Source organism: Ruditapes philippinarum, unplaced genomic scaffold, assembly GCF_026571515.1.
Source record: "Ruditapes philippinarum isolate M1 unplaced genomic scaffold, ASM2657151v2 ctg1714_1_1_1_1, whole genome shotgun sequence".
NCBI classification, from domain to species: domain Eukaryota; kingdom Metazoa; phylum Mollusca; class Bivalvia; order Venerida; family Veneridae; genus Ruditapes; species Ruditapes philippinarum.
The window spans coordinates 217,482-236,797 of record NW_026852527.1 but is presented as its reverse complement, the minus strand read 5'-3'; the positions used below and the strand labels follow the sequence as shown (position 1 = coordinate 236,797).

At 32.5% G+C, this 19,316-nt stretch overlaps 1 protein-coding gene across 1 annotated transcript; it reads right to left on the bottom strand.

The window, feature by feature from the left end:
* Nucleotides 1-233: 233 nt before the first annotated feature.
* LOC132716212 (dynein axonemal heavy chain 2-like) lies at nucleotides 234-19,316 on the bottom strand. The gene is given in 23 exon segments (XM_060699432.1): nucleotides 234-310; nucleotides 738-939; nucleotides 1,437-1,648; nucleotides 2,252-2,380; nucleotides 2,913-3,083; nucleotides 3,938-4,150; nucleotides 4,632-4,783; nucleotides 4,786-4,817; nucleotides 5,262-5,408; nucleotides 7,995-8,074; nucleotides 10,139-10,273; nucleotides 10,695-10,877; nucleotides 11,308-11,437; nucleotides 11,907-12,112; nucleotides 12,561-12,668; nucleotides 13,149-13,286; nucleotides 13,948-14,139; nucleotides 14,607-14,845; nucleotides 15,113-15,383; nucleotides 16,497-16,739; nucleotides 17,269-17,396; nucleotides 17,868-18,057; nucleotides 19,275-19,316. Coding segments are annotated over 21 exon segments (3,414 nt in total). The 5' UTR covers nucleotides 18,028-18,057; nucleotides 19,275-19,316; the 3' UTR covers nucleotides 234-310; nucleotides 738-794.

The window sequence follows — 19,316 nt, the reverse complement described above, 5'->3', positions numbered from 1 at the left end:
CATTAGATTTTAACTTACATAAGTTTTGGCATGTGAAAATAAAGCAATCACTACTACAAACCTTGTGCTTTTTTCAACATTCCCTCTGCTTCAATGAGTTTCTCTTGAAGGTGACCCATTCTGTGCTTAGATCATTCAACATCTGTTTAACATCTTCAGGTATTGTAACCTCGTATTTCTCCAGGATGGCAAATTGATCATGTAGAGGTGGGAATTTGGCTTCAGTTGCTGGGTAGACCACTATTGAGTGAGTCCCCATAGTTCAAGACTGGTACCTAGCTCATCAAGGGTTTGTGGTGGCTTGCTTACACTGAAATTTTTAACAATATTATTTCACTCAACTATTGTTCCAATATTGTATATCAATTTACTTGTCAAGCTTTAAATTCTAGGACAGGTTGTTGGTAACCAAAATATATTTGAACATTACTTTTTTCTAGCATCAAATCAATATGGGTTCAAATCCTGTCAGGAACTTTGGATATTTTCATGTAAGTAAGCTCTCCAACTAGCTTATGGAAGGTCAGATGTTCTTGTAAGGTACCTGTTTGTGCCTGAAAAAATTCACAAAAATGGTCTTCCTCTACCAATACAGCTGGAAAATCACCATATGACCTTTACAGTATTAATGGGACTTAAAATCCAACAAAAAAACAAACTATTCAGACAAAAAATGAACCCTTTTAGGCATACAACTCAGTATGGCACTTGTAAAAAATCTCAATAATCTGACTTACTTTTCAGCATTAACCTTCAAGAATTCATTCAGCTCCTTCAACCTGCCAGTGGCAATCTCACTTAGAAGTGTGGTAAACTTGTTCTGCCATTCTGTACAATGGGAGAGAATTGAGTATTTCAGGGGAGAGCAAATCTAGCAAGACAAACTGGATGTTCAAGATAGTCTCCTGTGTCTGTACATTGTTGGCCACCTCAGTGTATCTGAAATGATGAGATACGAGTTCAACAATAATGAAAGATTTCTATCAAGAAGTAAAAAGTGCTTTAAAATTGCTTAATACTCTTAACCTTTGGACATGAAGAATTTGAGACTATAAAAAAACAATAGAACTCTGATGCATGTAATGTCAAAATCTATGGTAAGAACATGTAAAAAAATGCCAACGAGAATGGTGAGAACATAAAGAACAGTTACCTTGATAAAACATATACAGCTTTAAGAAGCCAACTGATGGCTCTGTCATAAAAAAAGTTGTTGGTTCTAGTCAATGTCTTTACTTCTGAATTGTTTTCTTATTACTCATTCAACTCATTAAAAAAGAAGAACAGTCCCATCCTTTCATAATTCATTCAGCAAATTTATTTTTTACATGCAATAAATAAAAAATTCAATAAATTGAAAGTTATGTCTTATTGTAAATCAAACTGCCATTTCTGTGTTTCTGACATATTCATTTGAATTGATTTTTTTGCTTTACCTTGCAATGTCAGCATCAAAAGATGAGACCTGGGGATTCAACCTCTGGTATCTACGGATGAAGGCATCTTTGTGGATCTCCCAGATTTCTCTGTAGTTGTCCCAAGTACTGAGGTAATTTTGTAAGTTCTGGGCATTACTCTGCATACCAGCACTAATTACTGTTTGTATCTTCTTTGTCTCCTCATCTCTAGCTATCACTTGATGTACCGGCTGGTGGAAATAATAATATTAACACAAATGAAATCTAATGTGGGTAAATCTGAGCCGGTATGGGTATACTGTACCACCAATGTTATGAAAGAAAGTTTTAAAAATATCTCCTTTTTTGCTCTCGATGTGAAAGATAAAAAAATTATGAAATTGAATCTTATCTTGTATTTATTACCCTATCTGGCATACTTTATGGCCAGTGCTTTGTAAAACACACCTCCATAAAATGTTTGATATCAGGAATTGATCAATGAATATGTTTAATTAATGGACATTCAACACAGTAAAGTCAAACTTATTGACTTTTTATCATTCAAACTTAACAAGTTTTGTTTGTTTGTTTCATTTTACGCCTTTCCCAACAGTATTTCGGTCATATAGGTGGGTAGTTTCCTAATCATCGTTCCTGGAGAGTTACACCAGTACTAGACTACTTTCCTCTGTGCTAAACTACCAAAACATCTCCCAGGGATCAAACCCATGCCAGATAGGTAACTGGATTAGAAATCATCGACTCTAACCCCTTGACCACGGAGGCGGTACAAACTTAACAAGTAATTGTGATAATAAAACTTGTAACAGGTTTTTGTATTAAGCACTTACATCTCTGGTAGATTTCTTTTTTGTCAGAACTGTAGGAAGTCTGGGTATATCCGAGATGGAATTTGTCAAATGAGATCCTATACTTCCTACTATTGTAGCCAACTGTTTCAATGTTGGAGCAAATTCAACCTGTAAAAAACATAAACATAATATGTCTGTAATGAATTTTTTCTTAAATTAACAAATGCCTTACTTTTCTTTTTGAAATACATGTATATCCCTCAAAGTCTTTAAGAACTTGCTAAACAAAATCAGTATGACAAGAAAGATTTTAAAGAAAGAATATTTACCCATAACCTGACTTTGCTGTCAGTACTGAGCCAGGGTAACCTGCACATCAGTGTAGACTGACCAGGCTCTATTTACTGTTGACTGAACAATTTGATAATCCCAAAGTAGATAATAGATAGTTCTAAATATGGAAGCTTGAAAAGTCCATTTAAGAAATTCAAGAGATTAAGAGTTTATTTTGATATGTTTTCAGCAAAAATTTGTGTGACAAACTGACTATTAGCTTCAGCTGCTGACCACAGCAAAAAATATTGCTGGTGACTTTTGCATAACAACATTCAAAAATGCTTCACTTAAGAGTGCTTTATTCTCGTAATTTTACAATTTTTTTTTTTTAATATATATATTTGGACAGCACTGTTTAACATACCTTATCTCCTTCAAGGCACACTTTAACCCTGAAGAGTGGGTTAGGAGCAGACTTTCCATCACCATTGACAGCTTTAGACAGTTCTTGTAGTGACCATTTCACATTCAGCCTAAAAGCTTCCTCCACCATTTTGTCCATCTTCTCAGTATAACGATGCCAGTGCGACTGTACCTAATATTGTTACACAAAATTGTTTATCAAAAGTATATATCAGTGCTAAAATTAATAAAATTGCAACCAAGCAAAATAAATTGGCAATATAAATGTTTTAATAACAACAATGCTAAAATTAAGCTGAACATGAACATTTATACATTTGTAATAAGATAGTTCCTGATTTTAATAATATTTTCCACCTTTGACTAAATGGCTGACATTTGGGGGGGGGGGGGGGGCGGGTGTCAATATTTTTTACGATAAAACTAACATGATTCACAAATTGGGAAACCTATATATAAACACTGTTTTCTGGTACCTTCTGTACATTCCAGAATATAGTTCTGGGAAATTCGCCTAATAGGTGTGTAAAAGTAAATAAGTATCTTTTAGGTCTTTTCTATTTATTAAAATGAAATTAAACAATCATTTTTAGAATATATTAGCATAAACATGTATCTTTCAAAAAGATTTGATTTTAAAGGAACTCCACTGAGGACCAAAAGCATAAAAAAATTGAATTTACTTTACGTAGATCAGCTGGGGCAAAATAATTAGATAATTAGGAAATATACTCAGAAATAAATTGATAATCATATTTTTGTGTCATATTAGCACAAATTGAGTGATAAGCGTTTTGGGTATTTCACAAAATGTAAATAAGTATTCTGGAAAAACGGAATGAGCGATTAATCTGAAATTTTGACACAAGCTATTGGTTTAGACCTTTCTCAAATAGAACAAAAATCTCAACAACAAAAAATTGTCCAGTCCTGTCATGTGAAAAAAACTCACTGGAGTCCCTTTAATTATACAAAAAATCTTTACCTCAGATACTATAAAGCTATATACAATGTAAAAGAACATACCTCAGCACCATCGCTTTTAAACACTTCATACGTTCTCCTCATAGTAGATATAATCTCATCATGATATTGTTTTAACCTCTTCTGTACAATAGATCTATGACTGGCCTGAGATTCATCAAACTCCATATTCTCATATACTTTACGACTGTCTATCTTCACTAGCAACATTTCACTTATATTAACACACTTTGTAGAGATCTCCATGTTAGCACCCTATAAACAGTAAAATATCCTCAATTAAAGCCCCATTAAGCCCTAAAAATGACATTTTTTTCAATTTTCTCAATTTTTTTTTATTTTTACATTTTCAAACAAAGTAATTTTTTTCTAGTATTTTGTAGCATATTTTGACAATTTTCACTTTTTATGGCAATTTGTACAGTTATAGAGATTAAGTATTATGAATGGCAGTCAAAACAACACTTTGATAATATTTGCTACCTTTTTCACAAATTATTTCACATCAGTGCTACTAAATTCTTGTGATAAACATCTACTATGCTTTGAATCCATTATTAAACATTTGCCCCTTCTTAAGAAGCAAATATTTATTCTGAGCCTTTAATTCCCTTATTCATAAAATATTTGCATACAATCAAATCAAAACTTACATCTCTGTAGTCAAATCAACATATCTTTATAAAAGTTAATTGATGCAAGTAATTTTCCATCAAAAAATTAAAACAACACTTGCCTTATAATCATCAACAATGCCCTGTATCTTACTAGAATGCAGGCGACAATCGGAGACAAAGAAGTCTGAGATACCCTTAGACGCCCATGTCAACGTTGTGAGACCTGGATGTATCTTCTTGTCTAGGAATCTGATTCTCTCTCTAAACAAAACCTCTCTCCCTCTGGAGATAGAGCTGCTATGATTCTGAATATAAATAAACCATATATCATTGACAGTTATTATTATACATACATTTGTTTTGCATCCGAGGGTTTCAATTTGCAAAATATATTGAATTTACTTATACCAACATGTTACTAATTTTAAAGCAGCCTTAAGCTTTTCTAAAGGTTAATATGTTATTATAATATTAAATTATTCCATATAATTGTCAATATCAACAGAATTAAAGTTGGAAAAATGAAATATGCCATTGATAAAATACATGAATAATGAGGAGACCCCTCGATACCTCTAATCTAACCATTCCATTCTCTATACTTAAATTAGTAAAGCAGATGATTTGTTTCCCGATCTTTTATTTTCAGAAACGATACATCACTGACATGTTATAAATAGCTCTCGGGACACTGTTTTACTACATTCAAATATATGGGTATGTTTGTTGCATATGAAAGCACGCGTTACCTATTGTAATCTCTAACAACCAACATAACATGTTCCCTGAGCCCTCTCAGATCTTCTCTCTTGTTATAAACATCTACAGCATAGTGGGGTGTCTCAAACATCAACCTCTCCCAGTAGTGTATCTCCTGAAACATCTTCAACAAGTCCCTGTTGGAAAAACAAATGTTTATATCTTAAACAGATAACCAACACATTTTCATATTTTTTTTGTTCAGGTAGATGCATCACAGTTTGTTAAAAGCCCAATCTGTTTAACATCTAAACACCTAATTGACTAAACATGATATAATATGTGTGACAGACACATAGAAGATACAAAGATAATTTCAATACTGATACTTGAAAATAGAAACAGAAGATACTACATCAAGTCACATTCAAACAAGATATGTTTGTAAAACATGTATGCCCCCTATCAGCAGCCAATTATTCATGTGATAAGGTAATTATGCATGACTTCTGACCCAGTGATCAAACAATTAATAAGGGTTATCAAGTATCTACTGGTCATGACCTTGACCTTTGACCCCTTGACCCAAAACTCAATAGGGGTCATCTGCTGGTCAAGACCAATCATCATACAAAGTTTGAAGTTCCTAGGCCTAAGCGTTTTTAGTTAATTGATCAGAAACCGTTTTTACCTACAAGGTCAATGTGACCTTGACCTTTGACCCCTTGACCCAAAATCAATAGGGTAATTTGCTGGTCATGACTAATCACCATGCCAAGTTTGAAGTTCCTAGGCCTAAGGGTTCTTTTATTATTGATCCGAAACCGTTTTAACATACAACGTCAATGTGAACTTGACCTTTGACCCCAAAATCAATAGGGGTCATCTGCTGGTCATGACCAATCACTATGCCAAGTTTGAAAGTTCCTAGGCCGAAGCGTTCTTTAGTTATTGATCAGAAACCGTTTTTACTTACAAGGTCAATGTGACCTTGACCTTTGACCCCTTGATCCCAAAATCAATAGGGGTAATCTGCTGGTCATTGAAAAATCACCATACCAAGTTTGAAGTTCCTAGGCCTAAGCGTTCTTCAGTTATTGATCAGAAACCGTTTTTTACTTACAAGGTCAATGTGACCTTGACCTTGACCCTTGACCCAAAACTCAATAGGGATCATTTGCTGGTCACCACCAATCATCATACAAAGTTTGAAGTTCCTAGGCCTAAGCGTTTTTAGTTAATTGATCGGAAACAGTTTTTACCTACAAGGTCAATGTTACATGACCTTTGACCCCTTGACCCCAAAAACAATAGATCATCTGCTGGTCATGACCAATCACCATACCAAGTTTGAAGTTCCTAGGCCTAAGGGTTCTTAAGTTATTGATCGGAAAGCAATTTTACCTACAAGGTCAACGTGACCCTGCCCTTTGACCCCTCAACCCTAAAATCAATAGGGGTCATCTGCTGGTCATGACCAATTCACCATACCAAGTTTGAAGTTCCTAGGCCTAAGGGTTCTTTAGTTATTGATCGGAAACTGTTTTTACCCAAGAGGTCAATGTGACCTTGACCTTTGACCCCTTGACCCCAAAATCAAATAGGGGTCATCTACTGATCATGACCAATCACCATACCAAGTTTGAAGTTCCTAGGCCTAAGGGTTCTTTAGTTATTGATCGGAAACTGTTTTTACCCAAGAGGTCAATGTGACCTTGACCTTTGACCCCTTGATCCCCAAAATCAATAGGGGTCATCTACTGATCATGACCAATCACCATATCAAGTTTGAAGTCCCTAGGCCTAAGGGTTCTTTCGTTATTGATCGGAAACCGTTTTTACCTACAAGGTCAATGTGACCTTGACCTTTGACCCCTTAACCCCAAAATCAATAGGGGTCATCTGCTGGTCATAACCAATCACCATACCAAGTTTGAAGTTCCTAGGCCTAAGGGTTCTTTTGTTATTGATCGGAAACTGTTTTTACCCAAGAGGTCAATGTGACCTTGACCTTTGACCCCTTGACCCCAAAATCAATAGGGGTCATCTACTGATCATGACCAATCACCATACCAAGTTTGAAGTTCCTAGGCCTTAAGTTTCTTTACTTATTGATCGGAAACCGTTTTTGCTAACAAGGTCAATGTGACCTTGACTTTTGACCCCTTGACCCCCAAAATCAATAGGGGTCATCTACTGATCATGACCAATCACCATACCAAGTTTGAATTTCCTAGGCCTTAAGGTTCTTTAGTTATTGATCGGAAATCGTTTTTGCTTACAAGGTCAATGTGACCTTGACCTTTGACCCCTTGACCCCAAAATCAATAGGGGTCATCTACTTGTCATGACCAATCACCATACCAAGTTTGAAGTTCCTAGGCCTAAGGGTTCTTTAGTTATCACTCGGAAACCATTTGGTCTACGGACCGACGGACCGACGGACCGACAAGTGCAAAGCAATATACCCCCTTTTCTTCGAAATGGGGGCATAATTATTTGACAAGAAGCTCTTTAACTTTTAAATGCTAGAGATTATCATTTCTGGCCCTCTTGTTATCAACATAGAACCATGCTTTTAGTCGTAAACATGCATTTTCACCAGACAAGCACAAAAATCATGTGCTGCTGTAAAAAAAACTTGAATTGAACATGTTATGCTCAAAGTTTTGGACATATTATAAAATTTTTAATTTAACATACATGTGATACTGTGATGAAAAAAAGATATGGTACTAAATTAAAGTTTAAGAAGACTAGAGTAAAGAGTATTTATTATTAACCTGTTGAAGTTGATGTCCAGCATGGGTGGTCTCTCTGTACTTCTACACATCAATGGTACCTCTAGTTGCTTCATAGGTTCCTATTGTAACAAACAAAATCAAAATAAGACACAGCTCATGTTTGATTATACATGTATAATAACAGTTGTTATACAAGTATAATAACAGTGTGAAGGCTAAATAACAATTATAAGTTTGTTTCATTTCATGTATGACAAAAATATTCGCAGTATCCTTTTCAATAAATGGTTGAAAAAAATGTCACAAGACTCCTGGCAGTGGTCATTTTTGAAACTCTTCTTTCTTGCTTGATAAATATAAGAAAATGTTAAACAAAAAACAACAGGTTTTAATGATTCTTAATATATATGTATACTATGAAATGTTGAAGCAATTTAAGGAGGAAAAGGTAACCTAGCATTTTAAAATGGCAACAATACACAATTGTAAAAATATTCCAATGTTATTGTTAACAATATTTCCAAAAAATATATTCAATATAAAAATAATTATATTATCTAGGATGTGGCAACATAAAGGCTTTTGAAAAACAAAATTATATAATCATAGAATTTTTTACAAATAAATTGTTAAATTGCAAGTTTATCTTTCTTTTTAGAACTAACACAAGATAGGAAAGAAATTCTAACAATAATGAAAGAAATATCCTTTCCAATGCGTACTTGAAACAACTACCAGCCTGGAGAAGAATGGGGGTAAATGATGGACCAACAAGTTCCAACTAGAAATATACAATGTCATTAGAAATACCAATCTTATTACTAGGACTATGTAGACTGTTTCTTAAGAAGTAAGAAAGTCTTTCTAGAAATAATTTAAATAGTTTGGTTGTTTAGTGGAGATTTGGAAAGAAATAAAGAAGACTCTGGAAATTAAACTAAACTGTTAATTCACGTGTAACTTGCAAACAAGGCTTTCTATATTACTGATGATGTTGACTAAGTAAAGAAAGATAAGTAGCTATCAATGAAATAAAATCTAAAAAACATTTCATGACTTTTAAGCATTGTTCTTTTTTCTGTTTTTGTTGTTGTTGATTTTGTTTTGCTGAAGTTTTTAAGATTACAGTTTTATCATTTTCTATTGCTGATAAATAAATATCACATAGAAACAAATAGTTCTTTAATGAAAAATAAAAGAATGGTTGGACCCAAAATCTTACAACTTTAGTGATTGGCCCTGCAAACACCACAACAACATATCACATTTCTCATCCCTCCTGTATGTATTTCATGAATAATACTTATATCAAAATATGATATTTTGACAAAAAGGAACTAAATTGTGCATGAAGTAAAAAAAACATTGAGCTTTTAACCAATAGGGTAATATGGGAAAAGGAATGGGACGAAAACAAAATATTTACAGAAATGCTAAACTGTTGAAAAATAAAAAACAAAATAGAAACTAAAAACAGTTGCATTTTTAAGCTAGAGTGTACACCACACTTTTAAAATCAGAAATAATAATCTACACTGTGGTATAACAGACTATATAGCACACTGGTTCATTACATTCATGTAATTTTCATCATCAATATCTAATATTTCACTGCATCTATATTTCTGCAAATCAATCATAAAAAAAACATTAATTAATCAGAAATATTATAATGTATTTCAAAACACCAGTTATATATTCTTTGATTATAACAACTTTTTGTCTATATCTTTTAACATCTTTTGATAAAAAACCTTGAATTTTGTTTTTTTGGTCAATAAGATATGATTATACATAGGTTATTGTATAATACTTAATACTATATTTATAATTTTCATTTTTAATTGGTTTGTGATATTTTTATTATCTATAAGCACAGTTCCTGCGAATAAAATATTTTTTTCCATTATTATTATCTAAGTAAAAAATTGTGCAGTATTATAAATCTGCTATAATATATTTCAAAGGTTATATGGCTGTGTTTAGATGATCTATTGCTATATATAACCTTCACTTACATAAACTTACAAACACTTATACTGGGCCATAAAACCTGTTAAAAAATCTTAATAACTAAATAAGAAAGTAATAAGATCCAATATATATCAAGATAAATATATGATGATTACATGGTCGAGAAACATCTAGTTAAAGAATGAGATAAAACAAAAAATCATCTTTACCTTGTCGATGGTGAGCGTCCATTCATGGAAGGTCTTCCTAATGTACTCGTCCAGGGCCATACACAACTGTTGATACTGAGTCATCACTTCCTTCCCTGATCCAATTACAGGCAAGAAAAATGCTCGATCTAGAGCCTTGAAATTAGAACACAATTATGACACTTTAAATCTTTACAAAACTACAGAAATCCTTTATTCAGGACATTTCCTTTTAAATAATATAAAGTTACATAACATCATTATTCAAATACATGATCCAAATAAATGTATCAGAAATTATTGAGTGACATGAAATTGTCACAAAATCAGGTTTTTTGATAATTATACATATATGAAAAGAAAACCTACAAGGGACTATAATTCTTTTAAAATTGCTTCAGGGAACTTGATGACAATCTTACTGTTAAAGAATGGTTGAAAACCTTTGAAAAATGTAGTAAGAGATTAATATGGAAGAAATTGTTTATAACCAGCACTTGACCTAAATCTACACTTTAATCTGTTAGAAAACCTATTTTAAAAAAATCATCACGAAAAGTAACGAGTATTGACTTACCATCATGCTACGTTCGATACGTCTTTTCAGTTGACGTGCCCAGAGAGCCTGACCGGCAAATTTAGGATGAGATGAGGATTGCGGGATAGTTTTTGCTGTCAACTCTTTCTTGACTGCGTTCAACTCCTCATTAAACATTGAATATACATCTACTGTTTTCTTATCTATTGTTCTCTTGATTGCCTATAAGAATACAACCATTTCTTTTGTGTGAGTAACACTCTTAAAAACATACGCATTAAATTACTTTTTGAAAGAGATTATAAATAATATATATTCTAACTTATTTTAAGGATCCTATCAATAGATGTATTTTTTTTTCAATTGATCAGACAGTGAAATATTCAAGAATCAGACCAATATTTATCATATAGAACAAACTGTAGAAATGAATACTAGCAAAACTAAAATTATAGTTGCTGGCAGAATGGATTCAAACAATAATGCGACAACTTATCCAATTAAAAATGTAGGACAATTTGTAAGAAGTACTTGAAGCATTTCAAAGGATTCAAAATGAAAGGCATTAAAACAAATTCAAAATGTTTACAGATAAACATTCATACCTGCATAATGAAATAAAGTGACTACATATTGAGCTAACAAGTCTTACCTCTCTGCCGGACAGATGCATGAATATATCAAGTAACTCAACACCTCCCTCTACTGTTGTTACAGTTTCAAATGCTGACGTGATTACGTTCTGCATCATCACTTCAAGATCCTTGATCCCAGCTCGAAACCTGAAATAACAAGTTCAATATATTCATATCAATTCCTTGATCGCGGCTCAAAACAAAAATCAAAAACAAATAGTGAAGAAAATACAAAATCATGAATGAATATGATCACTCTTGGGATCCTAAGCAGACTTAAATTTTTACACATGGCTTCTGTGTGAGAATTAAAATCAGCATTTCAGTCATATACCAGCAGGTTATTACTTATTAAAAGGTCTGGACTCGTTTACCTACAAGGAACTGCCAACTTATCTACAAATATCAAAAATTTGGTGGTGGAAGACAAATAAATGATGAAAATAATTCCGTCCACCAAATTGTCACAAAATAACACGCAAAGACTCTACCAAAAAGTTCAAATGTCTTTGACTGTGTCAGTAAACCCTACAGTTGCCCCTACAATGAATTCTAGGGCAGGCTATCTGACTATATACAGAATGAGATATTAAAAAAGAAAAATGTTCAAACAGACCTATTATAGTCATCATGCCAAGACGTAGCCTTCACATCCAGAATAGTCTTCTTCACATTTCTCAACATGTTTAGATTTTTCTCAAAAGTGTTTTCAATCTCTGTAAGACCTCTCATTATCTCTGGACCCTTCTGTCCCGCAAAATGTGGCATCTCTGTTTTATCCCCTTCCTCACGACGGGCAAAATGTATCTGGGCTTGACAGACCTGTGAAATTTTAAAAGGTTATTAGTCAATTAAAGGAACATTTTACAAACATTTTTTATCATAACAATTATATATCAAACTAAACTATTCTTTCATATTTAAAAAGAAAGTGTTAGTTTGAAATTCTCTTCATCATTAAATATTTTACTGTATATACTACATATGAAAGTTCAGACACAATGATATCAATTCTAAGCATATAACAATTTGTATTTTCATATCAAATAATATATAAATATTAATTTACATAATTTCATCATTTAACAAAAGGATTAATATCTATACTTCAATTCAAATCCAATTATATCAATTTGATTTTATAAATGTATTTTCAATTCAATTGTGTTGACAACGATTCACTCTTTGAAAAAACTACACGGCAAAATATAAAATAAAACTGTAATATTGAGCAAAAGAGTACATCTATAGTAAGAAAGAACACACAAACCTCTCCCAGATCTTTACATCTCTGAACAAAAGCATCAATCTGGGCAAAAATACTGCTCTTATCAAGTACCCAGCCAACAGGAGAAAACTTGTGATGCAGTTTGGAGGTCTGTAAATAAATAATCAATTAGTCGATATATATATGCAATAAAATCACATAAATTTTTGAAGACATTTTTCCCCAACTGTATCAAGGTAGAGTGGTTTTATTATACTTCTTGTTAAAATTTCCAAAAATTTATTCATTTTACCTTTTTGCAAGTTCAATGGCCTTGAGTCACTGTAAAAATGCATACTATAAAATACATATTTATCCAGCTTCTAATTAATGTATCTATCTTTCCTTCCATTATAAGTTCAATGTTTTTTTTGTTGGATATTTTAAGCACTTGCTTGAAATTGCTAGATGTTGATTGTAAATTTTTATAGCCTACTATTTAAATCAATACTTATAAATGACTGTACTTTTAAAAAAACATTCTTGACCAAAGTCACGGTAAACCATTTCTTACAGTGTCAGACAAAATGTCAGAAAGGTATTCTTCAGTGTGCTTAAAAAACCAAAACAAAAAGATAAAAATGAAGTTACCTTGTTATAAATTTCCTTCCACTGTTCACAGCAGTCGATACATTCATTAAGGGATTTGATGCCACTCTGTACATATCCATCAAATATCTTCTCCAGATTGATCTCACTACAACATCTTCTGATAATTTCATTGCTTAACTGTTTTAACAATGATACATGGCTCAGTATACTAATTAATTTGTAATTGAAAAAAACATATTTTACTTTATCTTGAACTGTGTTGTATTGGAAGCTTGTAGCTAACATAAACTCAATTCACAATAAAGTTCAAATCTTCTACATATTTTTCATGTAGCTTTTATTTACAAATGTAGTAGCTGATTAAGAATCAAACTGATTTTAACTGCATTTCAGTCCATTTCCTGGGATTAATTATCATGTGGTCATATAAGGCATCACAGTATAGCATTTGTATTAACAGTAACAGTTCTGCCACAGGAGCCAAACTGAACAAACAGTATATGAAATTCCCTTCATAAAATTACATCAGTATTATACTCTATAACTATAACTATTGTGTAAAATTTCATATCATTCACTCACTTTGGTTAACCAGAATGTTCATTTTCGTAGTGCAAAGATACCTTAAAATGAAAAGCATTAAAGGCATAAAATGCTTTGAATTCAAATTGCACTGAGAATCACAAAAATGTATCAATTTTCAAGATACGTCCAAGTGTATTTCCTTATAATATTTAACATTTTTTACTGTTTTAAGTGCTCTAATTGATCATTGAAAGGATTTCTAGGTTTTTAAGTTTTATGACCTCAGCATTTTTAATTGCTTAAAGAATTTTACCTTCTTTAAAATTCCTGTCAATCTCTCTCTAGTCTTGTAGAACTCAGAATTCACCCAGATCATTCTGATAAGGTTGAGGATTTTTGGGATCATTGCTGGTATCTGTGATGGCTTGGCATCAGACAGTTCATAACATGGGTCCTTCAAAACCATTAAAAACTTCAGGTTGCTCTCGGCTTGTCTTGAACCCTCCTGTATACAAACAAAATAAAGTGAGTTTACACTGAATTAAAAAACTTAAATATCATTAGCAATTTTGTTAATTGAAGGAACCTTTCCTGAAGTTTAAAATTCTTCAAATTCCGGGATGACCCTTGGAAATTTTCATCCATGAAATCATGGCTGGTGAAGAAGTAAAAAGGTATTTTTCAGGCATTAATAAGAAACATTATCAATTTTTTGTCTTTGTACAAAATTTTCCCTAAATTAATAATGAATTGCATGTTAATAGAATATGAAGATGTAATGGACAAGGTGAATTGTTGTTCAGAGAAATACAGACTATAGTAAGCAAGACAAAAATAAAATGCTGATCTCCCTTGCTTTATAAATAATATGTTCCTCCTTAACCTGTTCATCAATGTGGGGGCAAATGAATTACTAAGAATGATCAGCAAAAAAGAATCCCCTCTATTCAATGAAAATACATCAATACAAACCTTTATCTGACTGGAAAGTTTTCTGAATGGGGCTACATATGATGATTTTGCTGTTTCTAAGATCTGTTCAATTTTCTTCACACCAGGTTTATCCAGCTGCATGCTAATTCCGGACAAATCCTGACACCGGTTTTTCCAAAACTCTATCTCATCTAAAGGTCCGGAGGTTTCTGCCATCTCAAATGCATCCTGGGTATTTAATACCTCCTTGATTTGTCTTGCCCAGTGAATCATGGCAGCTGAAAATTTACAATTAAAATTATCATGACTACTATTTATTTATGATTATTGCTTCTTTCATCATTTTATCAAATTGGGACTCTGTAATACTCAGCCATTATAATAATGTTAAATGGCTAGAAAAGGTTAATCAACAATAAACACCATCACAAATGGGTAATTTCATAACTACATTTACTTAATGATGTAATATAATTATGTTTTTTTTCTTACTCATCTATTGCATTAACATATTGCATATTTAGCTTTAATTAGAAATCACTTACTTTCAAGTCGTTGCACTAGTTCTTTATTTTTAGCCGCCTCATCCGTTGGTATCTTTGTTCCCTCTGTTGGAATATAAAGTACAGTCTTTCCTTCCAATTTCCATCGTGTGTCTGTCAGAGTTGCAAGAAACTTGTGCAGTTGTGCAGAGAAATCATTCTTGATACTGTCAGGCCATGAGGTGTTTTCAAAGAATATTGGGGCATAAATACCCATCATCACTCTTAACAAACTCTCTATATGCATTCCTTTTACTGATCCATATTGCACAACCTGGAGAAATGAAAACATATACACATAACCAGAAAAAAAATCTGAGAGAAGACATTCATTTCATTTAGGCATATCATTCAGTAAAATTAACCATGAACTGTTCACTTTTTTGGTGAGCAAAAATCATTTTAATAAATACCACAATATGTGAGGGGAAGAGTATTGATTAAACTTAATTATCATGTTTTTTATGATAAGTAAATTTATCAATTGTATCATTATAACCAAACCTTATTGAGTACTAAATAAATATGTCACTATTTAGGTCATGAAATGACTTTTCAACTAAAAGGAAAACCAGGGTACATTGTACCCCTTGATGAACAGCTTAGAACCTCCACAAGTTAAAAATTCCACAACTTAGGCCTCAATTTTACTGTTTTATTTCATGAATGATTTCCTGTGTTTTGTTCATGATAAAGGAAGAAATTGCACATTGTGACAAATGATTTATGAACAGTAAGTAAATAATTTTATCTATGTTAGAATGTCTTAATATTGATCAGAAAAAAAATGTCTTGGTATTTAAAATCTGTATATACCTTTGGTTATGTGCCAATGATTATAGCTGATAAAAGCAATAAAAAAAATACCCCTTGATTTATGTATACATTAAACCTTGATATATTCATACACATGATGTAAGCAAACTTAATGAACAAATTCATACCCAAAGTTGATAAAACATTACTCTATTTATTTTGAAAAAAAAATATAATTTCCAATAAATCACTTAACTCTATATACCAATGTTTTGGAAATAAAAATAAGATATATGTTTGAAATTAGTCATACAAAGTTTTCAGTTGGTTAATTAGTTTCTTCACCAACAAAATCATATGAATTTCTATGCAAGTTTAAAATTACTTAAAATAGCATAAGATAAGAGTCCTGATCTAAACATACATGTACATCGCTGATATGTATGTGTATGTCTAACCAAACATAAATTCTATCAGAACAGAACTTTAACAGTAAGGATTGCTAAAGTAAAGCGTTTGATTTTTCAGATATAGATATCACTATAAGTTTATAAAATTAACTAATACCAATAAAGAACAGTAATCTCCTATGATAATTTAAAGAAAAAAAACAACAACAAAAACAACAAACCTTTAAAAAGTTTTCTGCAGTAATCTCCTCAGTATTTTCTTGTTTGATAAAGTAAGACACCTGATCTGGAGGGTGGGGTGGTACAATTTGGTCCACAACAAATCCCTTGTACTGATCATGGTATGCAACAACCAACTTAAATGTTGGATCCTCTATGAACTTCTTGATAACCTCTTCATGTGCAGCTGTCCATTCTTCTTGATTCAGATTAGCTACAGATGCCCTGTTCTTTATCATATCAATCTAAAATTTACAACCACCAAAAACTTTGAAATTGGTTCAAAGTTACGGTAAAATTTTATGCATTGAACATGTTTGAATTTTCAATTTGGCACTGTTTATATTTTAAAAGACTTTAATATTAAGATAATGAAACTAACCATCATCTGTCATGAATAAAACTAGACTGCTGGGATGTGTTGACTTAACTGAATGCGTTAAGACTGGATAGTCATGTAATTTTCTCCAAAACATTATTTAGGCCATCAGCCTAATTTGAATCATGTTTTTGCAAACATTTCAAGCAGTTTTATACACACAATTAATGCACATATACATTAGCACTTTTCTACCTGGGTTTTTTTTTTTATTTGAATAATCCTTACTTGATTCAGAATTTAAGCTAAGTTTATCAATTATTCTAACACAATAAATTGTTACAAAATGTTGCACGACTTGAACTGTGTCAACTTCAACTATTATAAACATAAAAGGTAAATAAATGTAAGAAATTTTGCAAAATAGATAGTAACTAGCCCAAAACAATACGGACCACACTTGGTTTGAACTCCTCAGGTTCTGCTTCACCCTCATCTACTGGTTTAACCTCTGCACCATCAGTCTCTTCAACTTCACCATTTTCCACCACTGGGGCATCCTCAGCTGTACCATTGACAGCAACTGAAATTAATAAAACTTAAAATAACAAATGCAAAGATTCATTACTTCCTGTATGACATACATGTATATATGCCCTTTAAAATCAATATTTCCCCTAATACACCGAAAAAAATATTTTACACCCATTCAAACATCTTAACCCTTAACCTTCTGGAGCCCAAAGAGATTAGTCTTTGCTACCAGAATAGAGCCAAGACAGTCTACACACCTTTGCAGTCTTGACTAGGCTTTATACTGTTGGTAGCTTAGTCCTAATGTTTTAATATCAAAATCCTTTTAACTTTTAATGGACTGTTCCAAAATCAAAATAAGCAAATTCATTATCAAAGTATGGCAGGTTTAGGGTTAAATGTATTCCCTAAGCAAAAGTAAGTAATAAGGTTTTGCAGTACTGAGCCTCCTCTCATATAGTGCCACAACACTTTCAATTCTGGGGTTCAAAAGATTAGTTAAAATGAAAAAGATGCGCACCTGTATCTTGTTCTTGTTCAGATGTTGCACCACCATCAGGCAATGGTGTGTTACTCTTTGATCCTTTAGGTGTGTTAGCTTTTGAACTTTTAGGTGTTCCTGCCTTTGAGCCTTTAAGTGACCCCTTAGGGGTTCCTGTTCTTGATCCTTTCTCAGACATTTTGTGGTAAATCTTTTAAAGTGACATTGTCTAGAATTATTAAAAAGGTGCAAGAGTGTAATGACACTTTTTAAATGTAAATTAAGTGTGTAAAAACTAGCAAAATGGTTAAGGTGTTAAATCTTCAGGGGTCATCTGAATGTCAACCAGGTATGCTTTTTTCTATCGGAATTGTCAAGAAAATATACATAATCCCCTCGTCATTGTTTAAATGTAACCTGAGTGTCTATTTTAGAGCTCATGATAGTGTGATTCACACTATTTTCCAAAGTTCATGCAAATTTCTGAAACATGTGTGTTAAAATCCTGCACCCAAATTGATGAACTTTCTCAAAAAGTGTAAAATTTCCAGTAAGCCTAAAAGAACTGTTGATCTAATATAAATAAAAGCAATATTTTCCTTGAAAAAAATTCAGTTGAACAATTCTTGTCACCTTAAATAAATATCATCCATAAAAGAATATCAATAGATGACTGTGTTTTCTGTGATTTCTGTGTTAACAAAGTGCAGACAAAATTGAAATCAAGTCAAACTCAGGCACTCTTTCTCATGAACGTACAGTTCAACAGTAGCTATATTACACCTGAAAACGAGGCTATCTGGAGCAAGTTCTTGAAAAAAGACCAGCCAGGAGTCCTGGCTTGATATAACCAATATTGTTGGCACCCCTTGTTTTTGGAAATTGCCCACTTTTTTAACGAGGGGGGGGGGGAGTCACCTATATTTTTGAATTTCAAGAACTGACAATGTTTAACTACCAATCAATAATTTTCAATTGTGGATTATTACATCTGACATAATTAATAGCGCATCATGACGACAAACAACGCAGGGCCTTTTTACCTTCTATAACAGGGGCCGGTATAGGGCTGCTTCCCCAAAGAAAATTTCTTTAAAATCATGCAGTTTTCCCCAAAAATTGAATTTACATTAAGTTTTTTCTTCCCCTTTTGCAAATATACCATGTAATTTTTCCCCAAAATTAAGGACTGGGCTGCTTCCCCAAACTGTGAAAAAAAGCCCTGCAACGACATAATAGTACACAAGGTACGAAATAAATGGGGACGAAATTAATAGCAAACGACATTTGGACTTCCATGTTAAAGCGTGATGATTCAAATAAAGAAATTCCAGATGATTTCAGTGCTTAAAAAATCCCATTTCGATCTCAATAAGATATTTCAAATTACTTATTAAAGGCTGTTTGGAAAAAAACTAAAACAGTAAAATTTTAAGCAAAGTTTACCTGCATCAACAGAACGCGCACCTGTTTGCTTACCTTAGCGAC